This window comes from Pleurodeles waltl, chromosome 6 (genome assembly GCF_031143425.1).
Source record: "Pleurodeles waltl isolate 20211129_DDA chromosome 6, aPleWal1.hap1.20221129, whole genome shotgun sequence".
In the NCBI taxonomy this organism is placed as follows: Eukaryota; Metazoa; Chordata; class Amphibia; order Caudata; family Salamandridae; genus Pleurodeles; species Pleurodeles waltl.
Genome location: NC_090445.1, coordinates 1659289332 through 1659305186, shown reverse-complemented (window position 1 = coordinate 1659305186; position 15855 = coordinate 1659289332). Strand labels below are relative to the sequence as shown.

The window sequence follows — 15855 nt, the reverse complement described above, 5'->3', positions numbered from 1 at the left end:
GGGGAGAAGTTTTAAGCGCAGTTTCCAAGAGCAAAACATTATCTGGTGTTTGAAGAGCTATACAAGTACTACATACTGGGTCATGCAGTCTGATTAGGCCAGAGCTAAAAATACACGAAAATAATTGATGTGCAACACCTAAGTGAGGAATCCAGCACGTCTTGCCAGTACCTGGAGAAAGCACAGCAAACTGGGGGAAGCTTTCACAGAGCGGATACGTTTCCTTACCATGATGCCACTGCGCATGTGTTTTTCTGCTACAGGGGAGTGGCATATACAGCAAACCATGAACATGTGTTTGAGGAAGAGCAGGAGGGGTACAGAGCAGCTCCTGGACAGGGATCGAAGCCTCATCTTTCCAGTCCACTGATGCAGAGCAACAGGTCTGCTGTGATCACTTCCCAACCGAGGAAGTAGCTCAGTGACTCTGCAAGCATTCACATGATGCAAAATCAGGCGAGCACACGCGTAGCGTAACTCATTACAGAGCCTCCACCCCATCCCTCCGAGACAGAAGTCTGTTTACGTTCTAGTCTGTGCGACTGTGGACTGGAATATGGTGTGGTGAGAGGGCTGAGATTGCAAAGACAGTAAAGCTGTTGGCAGACCCCAGCCTCCATGAGCAGGAGGCTCGCTGCCATGCTAAATTGCACTGTATTGTCTGCTCAAGCCTACATACTGGGGCTGAGGTCACCAGAGCCCTTGGCAGATTGCTGTTGATGAGTGGGGGCTCTGCTGAGTTTATTTTTTGGAGTCTGAAAGGCCCACAATGATGCAGAGCGCAGAGGTAAAATTAAACTGAATAAAAAGGCTAGGAATGGAGCAGCTGAAAACATGAGCACTCATGTTACGGCCACAAACCAATGGTGCTTCAAAACACGAGTGCATGTGTATAAGCCAGCAACCAACTAAAAGAATTGTGTGCTGAAAGTAGGCTAAATGGCTTGAAGCGAAAAGATCCATGAAACAGGGCTAGTCTCCTTGAGTGTGACAAACACACCAAAAAGAGGGCAAATGGCACTGAATCGCCACACAAAAGAAAGACATTTTGAAAGGCACTCAAAGAAACCAATGAAAAGCCATGAGCATGCCGAAAGCCCATAGAGTAGATACAGCATGTCTCGAAGAGACAGTTCATGCACTGGCTAGGCGAGACCTAAAAATGCGTGCTATGTGAATTATGATGCTAAAGTCTGCAAAGCTCAGGGCTGAAGGTGCCCGGCAGAGAGCAGTCCTAGAAAGTGTTGCATGTGCTAGTCTCTACAGAATGCTGACATATCAGTGTCTCCTCAAAGCATGAAGAATAAGAATCAGAAGAGTTCTTGTTCGCTTCAAAGCAGCACCGGATGTAAAGAGTTGTTGTTCCCCCAAATGCAAGGTGAACATCAACAGGCTGTAAATCCAGGCCCTCACTGACATAAGAGCACTGGCGATGGTCACACTAGCAGAGTAGTTCCAAAGAGCTAAAAGATGGCCATGTCTCCAGTCAACCTCTGTTCTATGTAGGTGTCATATTGATACATAACACGGGTGCTCCATTGGGAAGCCAAAGTGCAAGACAAGTTGGGAAGTCTGAAGCCCTGTAGATGATTCCCTTCACCAAAAGCACCTGCTGGCTGGAAAACGAAGTAGGCGAATATAAGAGTACATTAAATGGGATGTGCTGCCTCAAGAACAAATATGTATGCAGCCACATCAACTAGGCAGCTCAGCCAAAAAGGCCAGTGCATTTTTTAATCCAATTTTAATCACACCTCGAAATGAAGGGATCATTTGAAAAACTGGGGAGTTTATGCATCTCTGGAGAGAGGACAGGCTGGATTCTATCTGTATGGCTAGGTAGGGTCACCAAGAAGCCCAAACTAATCTGGATATGCCACCTCACACCATAACTTATTATATTACTGCTTAATACAAGAGGTGCCACAGTCTCTCAAAACTTGATCTCAATTTCAGGATGCCACCAATTGCAACTCCACAACTTCTCTTGCAATGTCTCTTATTTTTCTATGCTTGTCAGACTCCGGAGATCAGATTTAGTGTAGCTTTGGCAGCACAGGCATTCCAAATTACCACTGAGGGAATCCCATCATGGCTGCAGAAGTTGAATAATGTCAGTGATGACATTCATACAACTTCTGAGACAACAAAAACATCTGAGGCAGAGGAAACACGGCATTAGGATCATATTTTCACCGTTCAAATGGCCAAGTACAAATTTTTGAAGCTCTGTGTGACATCAGAACGGCTGAAGCCCCAGGCAGTTAAGGAGGTACCACTGCCAACAGAAGGGAGATCATTCCAAAGAGAACCACATTCAATCGAACACTGTGGGAGCTGTACCAAGACAAGTCTAACTGGCCATGCATTGACAGATAACCGAGATATCATGGGGATTAAAGTCATAGGTGTAGACCACCTCAATAGAAGAGTTGGAACCAGGGATGTGAAACTAAGAAACAAAGAAATGTTTTTGGTCAGTACCTTGAACCAGGTGATAATGTTATTAATAAAGACATTCTTAGATAGCCATTAATGATCGTGCCTGAATACTGAAGAAATTATGAATAAAGATGGTTATTAGAAATTTCTCTGCTGATAAAATGTACCAAAACTAAAAAAATACTTAACAAACATTATAAATTAAGCTATGTTTTGGTGTGGAGTCTAGTATAATAATAACGATACAGCACATTGGTACTTACAGACTTACATGCCTCCTTCAACTCTACACATTAATACAAGGGATTGGAATCAAAATATATTTTAGGACACAATTTGAGCTCACAGAATATGCAATAATTTCATAGTTGGTGTTCTAAAAAACAGAGTTTGATACTTGGTTTGCAAAATTAAGAATGCAGCCCTTTTCGACATGTGAACAAACATGAAATGGAGATCAGTACATACATATTATCCAAAGACTTACAAGTCACTATGAAGAGTTTGAGTTCCAATATTCATCCACAGGAGTTGGGAATCATGAATATGTTCATTACATAATTTGAGCATTTGGTTTAAAACCATAATTTTTCAAATTTTAAAAACATTATTTGATACCTGTTTCACAGAATTAAAATGTGTTCCTTTTAGGTATATGGGAACAAATACAAAGTGGCGGTTAGTATTCCAATTGAAGTGAAGACATAGAAAATATGGCATTCACCTTAACCATAGAGTTCTTATAAAAATCAGTGAAACCATTTAAAAAAAGGCTACAATCAAAACCAGATAATCTGTTACAACACAACAGAATTGCATGGGCAAAATTTGAAGTGGTGCCAAATATAAAGAGGCAGCAATTTAGCCACATGTTATGCAGAAGACCAGGAACTGACAGGTAATGTTGATAAACCACAGGCTGGACATTGAAGCCCAGAACCTTTCTAGAAGTGTTTGACATTCTAAATATCAGGAAGATTAGGCAAATAAAAATGTAGATTAGATTTAAAAGAAAGGCAATGAGGTTTTGTGTGTTAGGAACTATTGGATGGTGTTAGAAATGGGGTCTCTAGTTGGCAGTCGGTTTGCACCCTGTCCAAGTAGGGACCCTCACTCTAGTCAGGATAAGGGAGATACCCGCTCAGATAACCCCTGCTCACCCCCTTGGTAGCTTGGCACAAGCAGTCAGGCTTATCTCAGGAGCAATGTCTAAAGCATTTGCACACAGTAATAAGTGAAAACACTACAAACGGACACCACACCAGTTTTAGGTAAATAGCCAATATTTATCTATATAAAACAAGACCAAATACGATAAAAATCCAACATACAGTAATAAAAATATTAATTCTGCAAGATTTACTCAAAAATACACTTACTTGAAGTCGAAAGCTCCAGCTTGGACTATCACTGTGTCGTGATCAACCAAACCAACAGTTCAGGCCGACTGTGGCGTTGCGGGCCAGCTACGGTGTCGGGAAGACCCACAAACAGTACCTTGGATTTGCAGGGCGTCGTGATCCTTGCGGTGAACTCCGGAGAGCGGTGTCGCTGATGTCGCGGTGTCAGTTCCGGAGTCGGTGCAGGAGCCGTTAGGCCCTTGAGGTCACATGCGTTGCGGATCGAACTCCAGGCTGATGAAGACAGGTGTGCCGGCGTGGATGGCGTCGGGGCTGCGGTGCGAAGTGGGACGATGTGACGTGCGGTGCCCACAAGTCACGGTGCAGGCAGCGGCTCGGTGACGGCGTCCAGCGGCGTCGGGGAGACTAGGGCTGCGATGTGAAGCGGAGCAGTGCAACGTGCAGTGTCCACAGGCCACAGTGCAGGCAGCGGCGCCGGTGCCGGTGTCAGCAGAAGCAGCGGCATCGGGGATGCCCAGGCTACGGCGTGAGCAGGCGATGCTGGAGTGCGGGGCCCACAGATCGCGGTGCGAGCAACGGCTCTGTGAAGTCGTCCAATGACTGCGTCGGGGAAACCAGGGTCGCAGTGCGAAGTGGGGCAATGCGACTCCGTTTGGCGTCGGCAGCTCACGGTGCAGGCCAGCAGCGTCGTTGGCGGCGTCGCGGTGGTTTCTCCTCTTGAACAGCACATAGTTCCCAGTGCTGCAGGTTGAGGAAACTAAAGTCTTTGGTGTCCCTGAGACTTCCAACAGGAGGCAAGCTCTACTCCAAGCACTTGGAGAATTTTCTCAAGCAGGAAACACAGCAAAGGTCACCCTTTGTACTCTTTTCAGGCAGAAGCAGCAACTGTAGGCAGGTCCAGCAAAGCAACACAGCAAAGGGACAGTATTCCTCCTTCAGTTCTTCAGCTCTTCTCCTGGGCAGAGGTTCCTCATGGTTCCAGAAAGATTCTAAAAGTCTGGGGTATGGGTCTTCTTCTTCTTATACCCAGTTCTGCCTTTGAAGTCGGCAAACTTCAAAGCAAAGTCTCAAGTGTTTGCAAGATCCTTTCTTGTCCAAGCCAGGCCCCAGACACTCACCAGGGGGTCGGAGACAGCATTGTGTGAGGGCACGCACAGTCCTTTCAGGTGTGAGTGACCACTCCTCCCCTCCCCTCCGGCACAGATGGCTAATCAAGATATGCAGGCTACACCACAGCCCCCTTTTGTGTCACTGTCTAGAGGAGTGCAAAACAGCCCAAATGTCAAACTGACCCAGACAGACAATCCACAAACAGGCAGAGTCAAAGAATGGTATTAGCAAGAAAATGCCTACTTTCTAAAAGTAGCATTTTCAAACAGAAAATTTTAAAACCAACTTCACTAAAAGATGTATTTTTAAATTGTGAGCTCAGAGCCCCTATACTCCACATTTGTATCTGCTCTCAAAGAGAATCTGTGCTTTAAGAATATTTAAAAGCAACCCCCATGTTAACCTATGAGAGGGATAGGCCTTGCACAGTGAAAACCGAATTTGGCAGTATTTCACTGTTAGGACATATAAAACACACTAGTATATGTCCTACCTTAAACATATATTGCACCCTGCCCATGGGGCTATCTAGGGCCTACATTAGGGGTGCCTTACATGTAGTAAAAAGGAAGGTGTAGGCCTGGCAAGTGTGTACACTTGCCAAGTCGAATTGGCAGTTTAAAACTGCGCACCCAGACACTGCAGTGGCAGGTGTGAGCCATTTTTACAGGGCTACTAATGTGGGTGGCACAAACAGTGCTGCAGGCCCACTAGTAGCATTTAATTTAAAGGCCCTGGGCACCTCTAGTGCACTTTAATAGGGACCTACCAGTAAATCAAATATGTCAATCGGGATAAACCAGTCAACAGTACACTTTACACAGAGAGCACATAACACTTTAGCACTGGTTAGCAGTGGTAAAGTGCCCAGAGTCCTAAAGCCAACAAAAACAGGTCAGAAAAAATAGGAGGAAGGAGGCAAAAAGACTGGGGATGGCCCTGAAAAAAGGGCCATTTCCAACAGATGGGAAGTCTTTATGTTTAAAATAAATTGAGGTATTGAAATGAATAACAAACATAAGTTAAATTACCAAAGAAAATTACAGAAAAGTTCTTAAATACTAGGCGAGTGAAATAAATAAGTTTAATCACTTTAATGAAGAATTAAACATTTTGAAACATCACAAATGAAACCTAACAATTAAATACTGATAAAAATCTAAAGAATGTCTAATTAACTAAATTGTAACTTCAGAGTAGAAAAGTAATGGTGTTTTTTTTATTTCGTTTGCTTTATAAGCAAAATTACTTGAATTATTTCGATTGTAAGCACCAATTGTTGTGATGCTCTAAAGAAACTACCATGTTAGAGGCAAAACATGCTTTTAGAAAAAAAAGGGAAGAAGCATGGAATATGAAAATATGGAATAAGGGCAAATAAAACAGAAGAAAAACTATTTGAGTCACAAACTCTTCTTTATATACAAACAGCAGGAAGTGCTCCAATCCATCATAAATTAATTGCTAGCTGATACCACCATGACATATGTTATCCTGGGTGAATGACAGATAGTAGAGGATGTTAATTCATGTTGACTTGAGCCGGATCACCTGCAGGAAGGCAATTGCAGACCAGGTACCCACACTGCATGACAGTTGAGTGCCTACTCCCTCTGAGCAGTGGCACTACCAGTGAAAGCCGTTGCAACTACTGTACATCTGTGAGGATGCTAATGTTTTCACTTGTATTTGTACAAACATCCACACTTATTTTTGAGGGCCAGCACTTATTTTTCTGCATCAGGCATTTACTGCGAGCATAAGACACATATGTGAGTGACGGAGGAAAAGAAAAACGAGAAAGCGTCACAAAGGGAGAAAGCAGAAAGTTGCAAGAGTGAGCTGAAGGGGCAGGGAGTCGCTGTAACTATATTAAATAGGCCTGAGGTGGCTCTAGGATTGTGCTGCCTCAGTATTCTGTGCTCTCACATTTATTTTCAGAAACTGCAAGTTTCAAAGGAAAGCTTTGGGCACCACCACATTTTTATTTACAAACTAAGTACTGTCGGGAAATTGTTTCACTAAAGGCCCAATTACAAAAGATACGTGGCTCTCAAGCCAAAAATGCCAACATGAAGTCCTGGTGTTCACTGAAAAACACAGCACGGGCTGTGGAAGAAACTCAATGCTAATTTCTTTAACCCTTCAACTTGTATGCATTTTTCGTTCTCATCAATGAGTTTTCCAGGCACCAAGAGAGAGATTGTGTTTTTCACCTCAGAAGAGAGAAGTTGCAGGCCAATCAAACTCTCCAATGAGGTGAAGACTAATAATTCCTTACAACTTAAAGGGTTTTCCATATATCCATACCTGGATAACTGGCTATTTTCTGCCACCTCTTTGTTTAAGCCTCAGGAAGCAGTGGTGGCGACAACTGCTGTTCGTCAGAATGTGGGCTTCAAGTTAAATCTTCCAAAATACCAGCTGGTGCAGGCCTAAGTCAGAAGTTTCATCAGTGTGGTCTTCAACAAGGCATAAGATGTGTATTTCTCCCTTAATATAGTATCTAGTCTCTCCAGCAGACTCTTCATGAACTTCTGCAGATGTCATCAGCTCTGTCGAAGTTCTGGTTGAAGGTTCAGGGTCTCATGGCAACAACAACAGGGGTGAATCCTTAGGCCCATTTTCATTTCAAGCCATTGGTGAACCATCTCTTGATTCACGGAGTCCCAGCCAGAAGTATGAGGCTCCAGTACAGGCCACTGAAAAAATAATCCAGGAGTTCAATTGGTGGCCCCACACTCCAAATCTAGAGAAGGGGACTCCTTTCCATCTGTCTGTCCCTCATCAGTTAACAACAGGCAACAATCTCTGGGGATGGGGTCATTTAAATGATGGACAGGGAGTACAGCGGTCTGTCCAGGAATGCTGTCAGTCATCCAACTGGAGGAAACTAGCTGCAGTCTGGAAACAAGTTCAGCTGTTTCAGGCACAGTTGGTGGGACCAGGCATGGTCATTCGACTAATCAGGTGACTTGCTGTTAGCTCGATCATCAAGAGGGGGACAAGGTTATCCCATTTATACTCTCCGGCAGCTTAGGTTTGCTCCTGGGTGGAGGTTCATGTACTCTCTCTGAAGGCAGTGTTTATCCGAGCGTCACTGAACTTTCATGCCGACAGTCTCGGTCAGAATCTACCTTCATCAGTGTTATTCCATATTGCACTTCTTCTATTTCAACAAATGTGTCATTTGTTTGGATCGCCATGGCTGGCTCTGTTCACCTCCCCTCAGACTGCCTTACTTCCACAGTTTTGTTCAGATGTTCCTTGTCAACAGGCATGGGCAGTCAATGCTCTGTCAATACCTTGGCCATCAGGTCTCCTAGATGCTTTCCCCCCCGATTCCCCTCCTCCTGAAGGTGCTTCAGAAGATTTGAAGCGATTAAGTGTGACAACCTGGAATTTGAAAGATTGACTTTGGTTATCTGTAGGGTGTCAGCTCTAGTGTCCGAAGGGATTCAGAGATAAAGAAGACTGTCCACCAGATCTTCACCAAAAATAATTTGCTATTCTTTTTCCACTTGGTGTATGAAACATGCCTTGGACTCTGTGTCGATCAAACCTCTTAAGATTTTAGACTTCCTCTGGGAGGAGTTCCTTAACAATATGTCTCCTTTTACTCTAGCAGGCCAGTGGGTGGCTATTCATGCTTTTCGAGGAGTCACTGGTTAGCTTTTGCATGTTTCTCCCTTGGTCCATAGGTTACTGGAAGGTTTCTGTTTACAGAAGCTATCCTTTCAAGTTAAATTATCAGAGTGCGATTTTCTCACAGTTTTGAGGGGTTTACAGTTACCTCCTTTTGAATGTTTATACACGGACCGGTTATGTTGGTTAATGATTAACTTGGCTTTTTTATTAGTCATCACATCAGCTAAGAGGATTAGAGAGCTGGGTTCACTAGTGCTTTCTTCTCCATCTTACCTGACAGGGTGATCCTTTAGCCTGATTCCAAATTCCATCTCAAGGTTCCATCTAAATTTCACTTAGACCAGGGTAAAGTGTTGCTGGTTTTAGGGACAAATAACCAGGCTCATGTTCTTTCATCTCTTGAGGCCCAAAGGGCTCTTTGGGTTATTTAGCCCGTATTCAAGACTTTAGTCTTTCACAATCCCTTTTTGTTTCTTTTGGTAATGCTAACAAAAGTAAGAAAGTTACTCCTCCACTATAAGTAGATTGATTTGCAGGCCAGTTTATACGCTTATGATTCTGTGAGGCTCAAACTCTTACTGCAACATGGGCTTACCATCATATACTCATTAACGCAGCACTGAAGTAACTGTTGTCTGTAATAAAATACTATTTTGCAAGGTGCAGAATTCTGTTTTGTTTGTGATTTCCCCATTCAGTAAGAACGGGGACGAGGGGGACCAACAAAGGTATAATGAACCCATTAGTTATGGGTTCATTTGTTAAGTTTTTGTACTGAGGGTGGATCTACAAAAGTAATACACCCCTACTTATTTCAGACTCTTCCAGTCGCAGACATATATACTTCCTGTTGATTGTCCAAAAAGCTGCAACACCAATTGCCATCAATAAAGCATTGCTTTATAAGGATTTTTCACTGTGCAATAATCAAGCTATGATGCCTCACTTCATAAAGAAAAGTCTAATAAATAAAAATGATTATGAAGGCGACCTATACACTTTAGAAATGCATCCAAGAATTTGAGCTTAAGGTTGTGGGTTATTCATAATACTCCAAAGTTTGCATTATGCATAATGCTAGGTTGCTCTGGGGGGGTGTTTTGTAATGTATTTTTGTGCTCACTGAATTACAATTGGAACCAAAACTATAGAAAAATTAAATGTTCCTACTATTGTTCATTCTTTCACTACTACAAAATAAACAGTACCCCCATGTGTGTGAGTGGGACTATTGCTTAGGACAGAAGAGGCCTAAAATACCGACCATGTAAAGAGAGGAAATATTGTTTGGACGAGAGAGACTTTTGTGACTATTGTTTTTGGGCCCAAAGGCTGCCTGCAAATAAAGAACCCAATGAAATAAAGGCATTTCTAAAAACGATACACCTGGAGAGTCCATGGTGGTGTGGCTTGCTAGGATCACATTACTCTTTATTAATCGGGATGCCCTACAATTGTCAAACTTTGAGTGAAATCACCAAATGTTATCACATTAAGTTCAAGAATATGGCAAAAAGGCACACCTTACCACCCAGCATTCTTAAACTTCTCCCAGTAACAATGGTACCTCACGGGTGTTGTTGGGCCCATCACCCTCGATAGGAAATGTCCCACAACACACTGTGGAAACATAGAGATTTTTGCTTCCCGTTACACTTGTGGGTTGCTGTGGTATTTGGGGAGGGGTTGGCCAAGAACCAAGAAAACCCATTAACACAAGACATTTTTGAAAACTACATATAAGGGGGATTCAGTGTAGTGTAACTTGGTTGGATACCATTATGTTTTGTAACCAGAATGTGTCACAAAATGCCAATCTTTGTGTAAAATTTCAAAATTACCAGATATTTATGTGAGTGAAAGTTACAGAATCTTTGGAAAAAGACAAAAAACCTACTAGCCAGCATTCAATTACAGTTATTCTTGGGGTATGGTTAGATGATGCATTTGGGCTCGGGATTGTCAGGAATCCAGGGAAATCTATTAACCCCAGACATTTTTAAAACCTAGACTCTGGAGGATTGCAAGGTGGTGTTACATGTGTTTTGTTTACCCAGAATGCCCTGCAAACTTTAGACTTGGGTGAAATCAAATATTTTTATCACATTTCTGTGAGAAAAAAGTTCTGAAATCTGCACTGAACAAGAAAAGTCCTAACATGCATCTCTTCCACAGTCATCAGCAATAAAACATGTACCTATCTTCGGTAGGTACGTTTATTGCCTGGGACAAGAAAGAACAGAAACACAAAGGGGAATGTTCAAGAATTTTGTTTTGAATTTACCTTTATTCTTCAATATGGATATTTATGGTATTTTGGCATAGGGTGGGCAGTCACCAAGGAAAAGCCACCAAGCATGGGCTTTTCTTAAAACTGGAGGCACTGGGCGAACCAGGTTGGAGTTGCTTGAATGGATTACAGTAATTTTGCTTCCCCAGAATTCTCTACAAATATCATAATTATATCTCAAAACAACCACTTTCCTTTTACGTTCCTTGGGGGTGGCTGCATTCTTTGACATGGGGTTAATCTGCAGGACCAAGGGAAACCTAACAACTCTATGCAATTTTGTTTTTAAGTGCTTTGTGGGAGTCCAGCACTATGTAGCCTTCATGGATCCCACTGCTTTATCTTACCCAGAATAACCTGCAAATGTCAAAGTACTCCTGACAAAAGATCACTTTCTTCATATTTATCAGACATAAAACTCCAAAATGTGTAGCCAACCTAAAAAATTCCTGCATCCTGCATCAACACACTCTCCCCCATAAAATCGCAAATGCACATTAGTGAGTAGATTTATCATATTGAACAATGACCAGTCCAAACTTCGACCACATAATGCCAATGTACTGTCTGTCAGTGGTTATAGTTTTGGTTCATTCATATGACATATGCTCAGCCTACCCACACAAGCGGGGATCTTTTTTTCTCGTGAGACATACAGGAATGCAGGATGGTAAGACTTTTGCCATTGCCTAGAAGGGCCTAAAACTTATGTAATATAAATGATGGAAAAATTAGTTTTTGGCCCATAATGTGACATCTGCATGGCATTCAAGCATTGCAGGAACCACGCAAACCACCCTGTCTCTCTAGTTTTCAGAAATGCACTGAGTGCCAGTCAACCCAGAGTCTGAATACTGCAGCCATTCCCCAAGGAATGTTCGAGGAATTGGGTGTTTTTAAGGGTGCCCTGGTACCACTATCTCTTGAAATTTGACGCAACACTTTGTAACGTATGTTTTGCTGTGCTCTGTTTAATTTTTTCATTGATTTTTAATGTAATGACACTTTGTCACTGCATATTTATTTTTGCTCTTTTTCTTTCAGGTAAAACTTTTAAACTCTTTTTTATTGTGCTTGATATTCGTCTTATTTTTCTTAATAAAGTTAATTATTTTCACTCAAAACTTGCTGGTGATGTTGATTTTTTTCACTTTTTTCTATAGATTTGTCATGTTGGTTTGTTATGTACTATTCCTACCATTTTCCCTGAGGAGTGCGCCTTCCCTCTCATGCTAAGCTACCAAAGGTGAGTGAAAGGTTGCTCTCATTAGACTGGAAGGGGGACCACTGCTCAGATGGTCTATTTCTTCCATACTTCCTGAAGGAAACACTCAAGATGAGTGTGAGAATTGGGCCTACTCTAGTATGTCAAAGAGTTATGAAACACACCTCAAATGTTACTAAGAAACAACATGCTGGTGTGACAATTAATATATGGAACCGCCCATTGTCGTGGCATCTGTGTCCCTTAGAAGCCAGACCCCAGCTCAGTGGAAGGCAGACACATGTGAAAGAATTAAAATATAAGCAAGAAGAGGGAATCCCAATACACAGATGTCCAACTTGCTGATCAGAAACTACTAAAAGAACAACATGTGGGAGGATATTTGACCTTAATGAATAAGATAAAGACAGGGTGTAGTAGCAATATTGTTGTAGGAGAAGACAGTTCCTTGGAATTTGTCAATGTTTCAGAAGGGAGGTACTTGTGAAGGACAAAGAAGACCAGTTGCTTCTGTCTAAGGCCGCAATGAGTGACGAAGAAGGCTTCCCGAAACTAGTTCCAAGCTTTTGCTCTCAGATCCATGAATGATGGAGAAACCTCTGACTCAATGGACGAGAAGTAAGACTCCAAGAGAGCAAATGATTAGTGACTTGGATAATTAACGAGCTGTGTGGTCACAATACCACTCACGGAGTCCTGCCCAGCCTTCAGTTAAGGTGGAGGACTAGATGACTCGGGTAATGAAGAGGTTTATTTTTGGCAGTGTTGCTGCACAAACTCGGTATGTTTTCGGTGTTTTTAGACAGATGCTATTTTTAAAAATGTGCAAATACTTGTGGCCCTTTCTGCAACGCAGACACTGATACACTCTACTGCACCACCTATGCTTTGCAAAGTGAGCTTGTAAATAAAAGGAAGTTCCCATGCTCAGGTGCCAAAACACTTGGCTGCTCTAATCTGTGCTCGCCGCTTGTTTCATGTGCTGTGTTCCTTGTGACTCAAGAGAATGCCCCACATGACTCCTGTTTCGTTGCTAGAACTTTATCACAACCACTCATCCACCTGAGCAGGATTGAGTTATGTGAGCAGACAACATGAGTTCGCGTCAGCAATGTATTTGCGAAACCAAGTGAAACATTGACTCTAAAAATAAAGTTAACCATAATTAACTCGATGTTCTGATGAATTAAGTTCAATAGTTTTACAGTACCAGAGCTCTCCTAAATGTAACCGGTTTGCCGCCCTGATTTCTTTTGCCATTCAGTCCCAAGGAATCGTGGCCTGCATTACTCAATCCTCTTAAAGTACCTGCTATCCTCAAAATGCTTTTGACATTTGCCAACAATATCATATTGTATGTGACTTTACTCTGCTTCACTCTTCTGCCAGAACATCCTACTTGTTCAAAACTCCCACTGCTAAGGCCCTCTGCTGCCAATCGGACCGTGAATTAGGCTCTATCTACAGCATCATTGCACTGGCTTTCTTTTTGTTGCTTCTTGTACATTCTCTACTATACTATACCATCTTGTTCACAAAACTACTATTACTAGTGACATTAATTGACATTCCTATTTGCAGCAGGGGATGAAGAAACACTTTTCTGGCTTTTCCGCCAACGAGAAATTGCATTTTTGTTTTGCACTTGTTTCCGTCTTACCTTCCTACCAATTGGCTTACAGATTTCCGCTAGTGCTGTTAGCTAAATACTACGACTGACAGGGAATGTCACATAAACCATTGGGCCACTCCACAGCTACATGACAGTACAAAAATAAGTTTGCTCTCACGTGAATGACTTCGGTTTCTTGTGCTCACAATCAGACACGTTTCACAAGGACAAAATCCACACCCACCATTCTCCCAAAAACGGGATGCGATTCTGCGTGAAATGAGTTCTATGCAAGAAAACCGACCTGGTTATCAAAGTTAAGACAATAATTCATGTTTGCCAAGTTCGGTTATGTTAGCCTAAGTGCCCAACATGTTAACTTGACTTTTTAACGCATTACGCCTCTATTTGTTTAGTTAGAACATTTAAAAGGCTGACGTTCCGCTCTAGTAATGCCCCAGATCTTCACTATAAAATAATAGTACCTATACTGGCATCGGCGATGCGCGACAAATTTTATTTTAATTGGGAATCAACAGGTTATTGATCTAGGATTCTACCATCAGGCTTCGGAACCAGGGAATTGGAATTGCAAACTGTGACTCATTTCATACCCTCTGCGCCCGCTACCATATGAGTTAAAAGTAACACCTTCAAATAAACTGGCAGAACGTCACATGCACATTTAAGTCTATTATTGGGCAGCTATTCCGTATTAACTCCCCACACAAGCACTGCACAATCAAACTCATATACTGAAGACTCCAGTACAATTTAAAGATTGATTTCAAGAGTACAATAAGATCCTAGTTAGTATAAAAGCACGACGGAACTTGCCTCATGTTTTCCACATTTCTGCCTCCGCTCTTAATCAGACAGAACGGCACTGCCAGGGCCGAGAGCACCGAGCAGTGCACAGTGTAAAAGACTATTTTGAAGTGAAACTTGAAGGTGCTGTTCATCTCCATAAGTAGGAAGGGGATCACCAGCAGCAGACAGACCCATAGCAGCCACGATAGATCCATGCCGGGCAGGGGTTGGATGGAGGGGCAACACAACAGTAGGTGAAACTGACAGGCAAGGACACTACTGGAGGCAGGAGGGAAGGGAGTGACAGGGGCAGGAAGGGGTGTGGACTGGAGAAGGAGGGGCGTCACATCTGATTAGGGCGGAGGGACGCGCCCTGTTCCAGAATGCGAGACACACGACAGGGGATTTCAGGACAGGGGAGGGTTAGGGGAGCACTTATGAGGAGAGGGGCCAGGGAGTAAGATTAAGTGTGGCCAGTGGGAGGTATCTATCTAAATGTTTATTGGTGGGAGGGCAGAGGTAGGGGACAAGTGGCAGCATAGGTAGAATTCACGGAGGCAGGAGGGGGGCACAGGATCTGAAATGAACCCTTAGTGATTCCGATAGTCACAGGGAAAAGAGGCCACCAGGAAGAAGGGGCACGGTTGTGTGAAATAGAAGCAGCAGGAGGGGCATAAGAGAAATGGCGGAAGCAGGAACATAAACACACAATAATGCAATTTCTAGAGGTTGGACGAGAAGTTAATGTTTTAACAGGGAAAAGTATCGATCACGAGCTGAGACTTATATAAGGCAAACACGTACGATAGTACAGATGGGGGGCAGACTCGCCCCTACGGAATGAGATTAAAGACGAGATGAAAGGGGGTATTGGCCATAGCGACATAAAAATAAGCGTTAGTATATAGGTCCGTCCGCTGCAGGTACGGTGGGGCTGAGCACCGAGAGAAGCAGCGTCGTCCGGGGGCGGGCACTGCGCTGGCTGGGGGCGGAGAAGAGGGTCAGCCCCGCCCACCGGCTGCCCTCAGTTCGGAGTCAGGAAGTGCTGCTGGGCGGTGCCGGGGGCGGGGTTGGCAGGTGCAGAGGTCGCCCCTGAGGCAGAGGGAGACTGCCAGCACATTCAAGAGGTTATTCCGGTAATAAGCGTCGGAGCTGGGAGCGCTGCCAGCGCAACAGGCCCAACGTTTGGGCTCACGCAGGCCCCGCTCTGCCAAAATACCCGTATGTTTGTAGGCCTGTGTCCTGGGGCGCATGCGCGGCCCTCGCAACCAGAGAGGCGCGAGACCAGGGTGAAGCCACCTAGAGGGGCGCGCGCGCGCAATTTGTACTGAGTGGGAAGGCAGGTGTAGTCGAGGAG

At 43.5% G+C, this 15855-nt stretch overlaps 1 protein-coding gene across 2 annotated transcripts in view; it reads right to left on the bottom strand.

Annotated features, from left to right (window-relative positions):
* Positions 1-15478, bottom strand: part of AGPAT2 (1-acylglycerol-3-phosphate O-acyltransferase 2) — a 294568-nt gene extending 279090 nt beyond the window's left edge. Inside the window, exon 1 of one of the 2 annotated variants that reach the window (XM_069241593.1) lies at positions 14526-15478. In XM_069241593.1, coding sequence (XP_069097694.1) covers positions 14526-14713 — 188 coding nt within the window. In that variant the 5' untranslated portion in view covers positions 14714-15478. The remainder of the gene's footprint in view (positions 1-14525) is intronic. The other variant, XM_069241595.1, reaches the window with a different exon arrangement.
* Between the last annotated feature and the right edge of the window lie 377 nt (positions 15479-15855).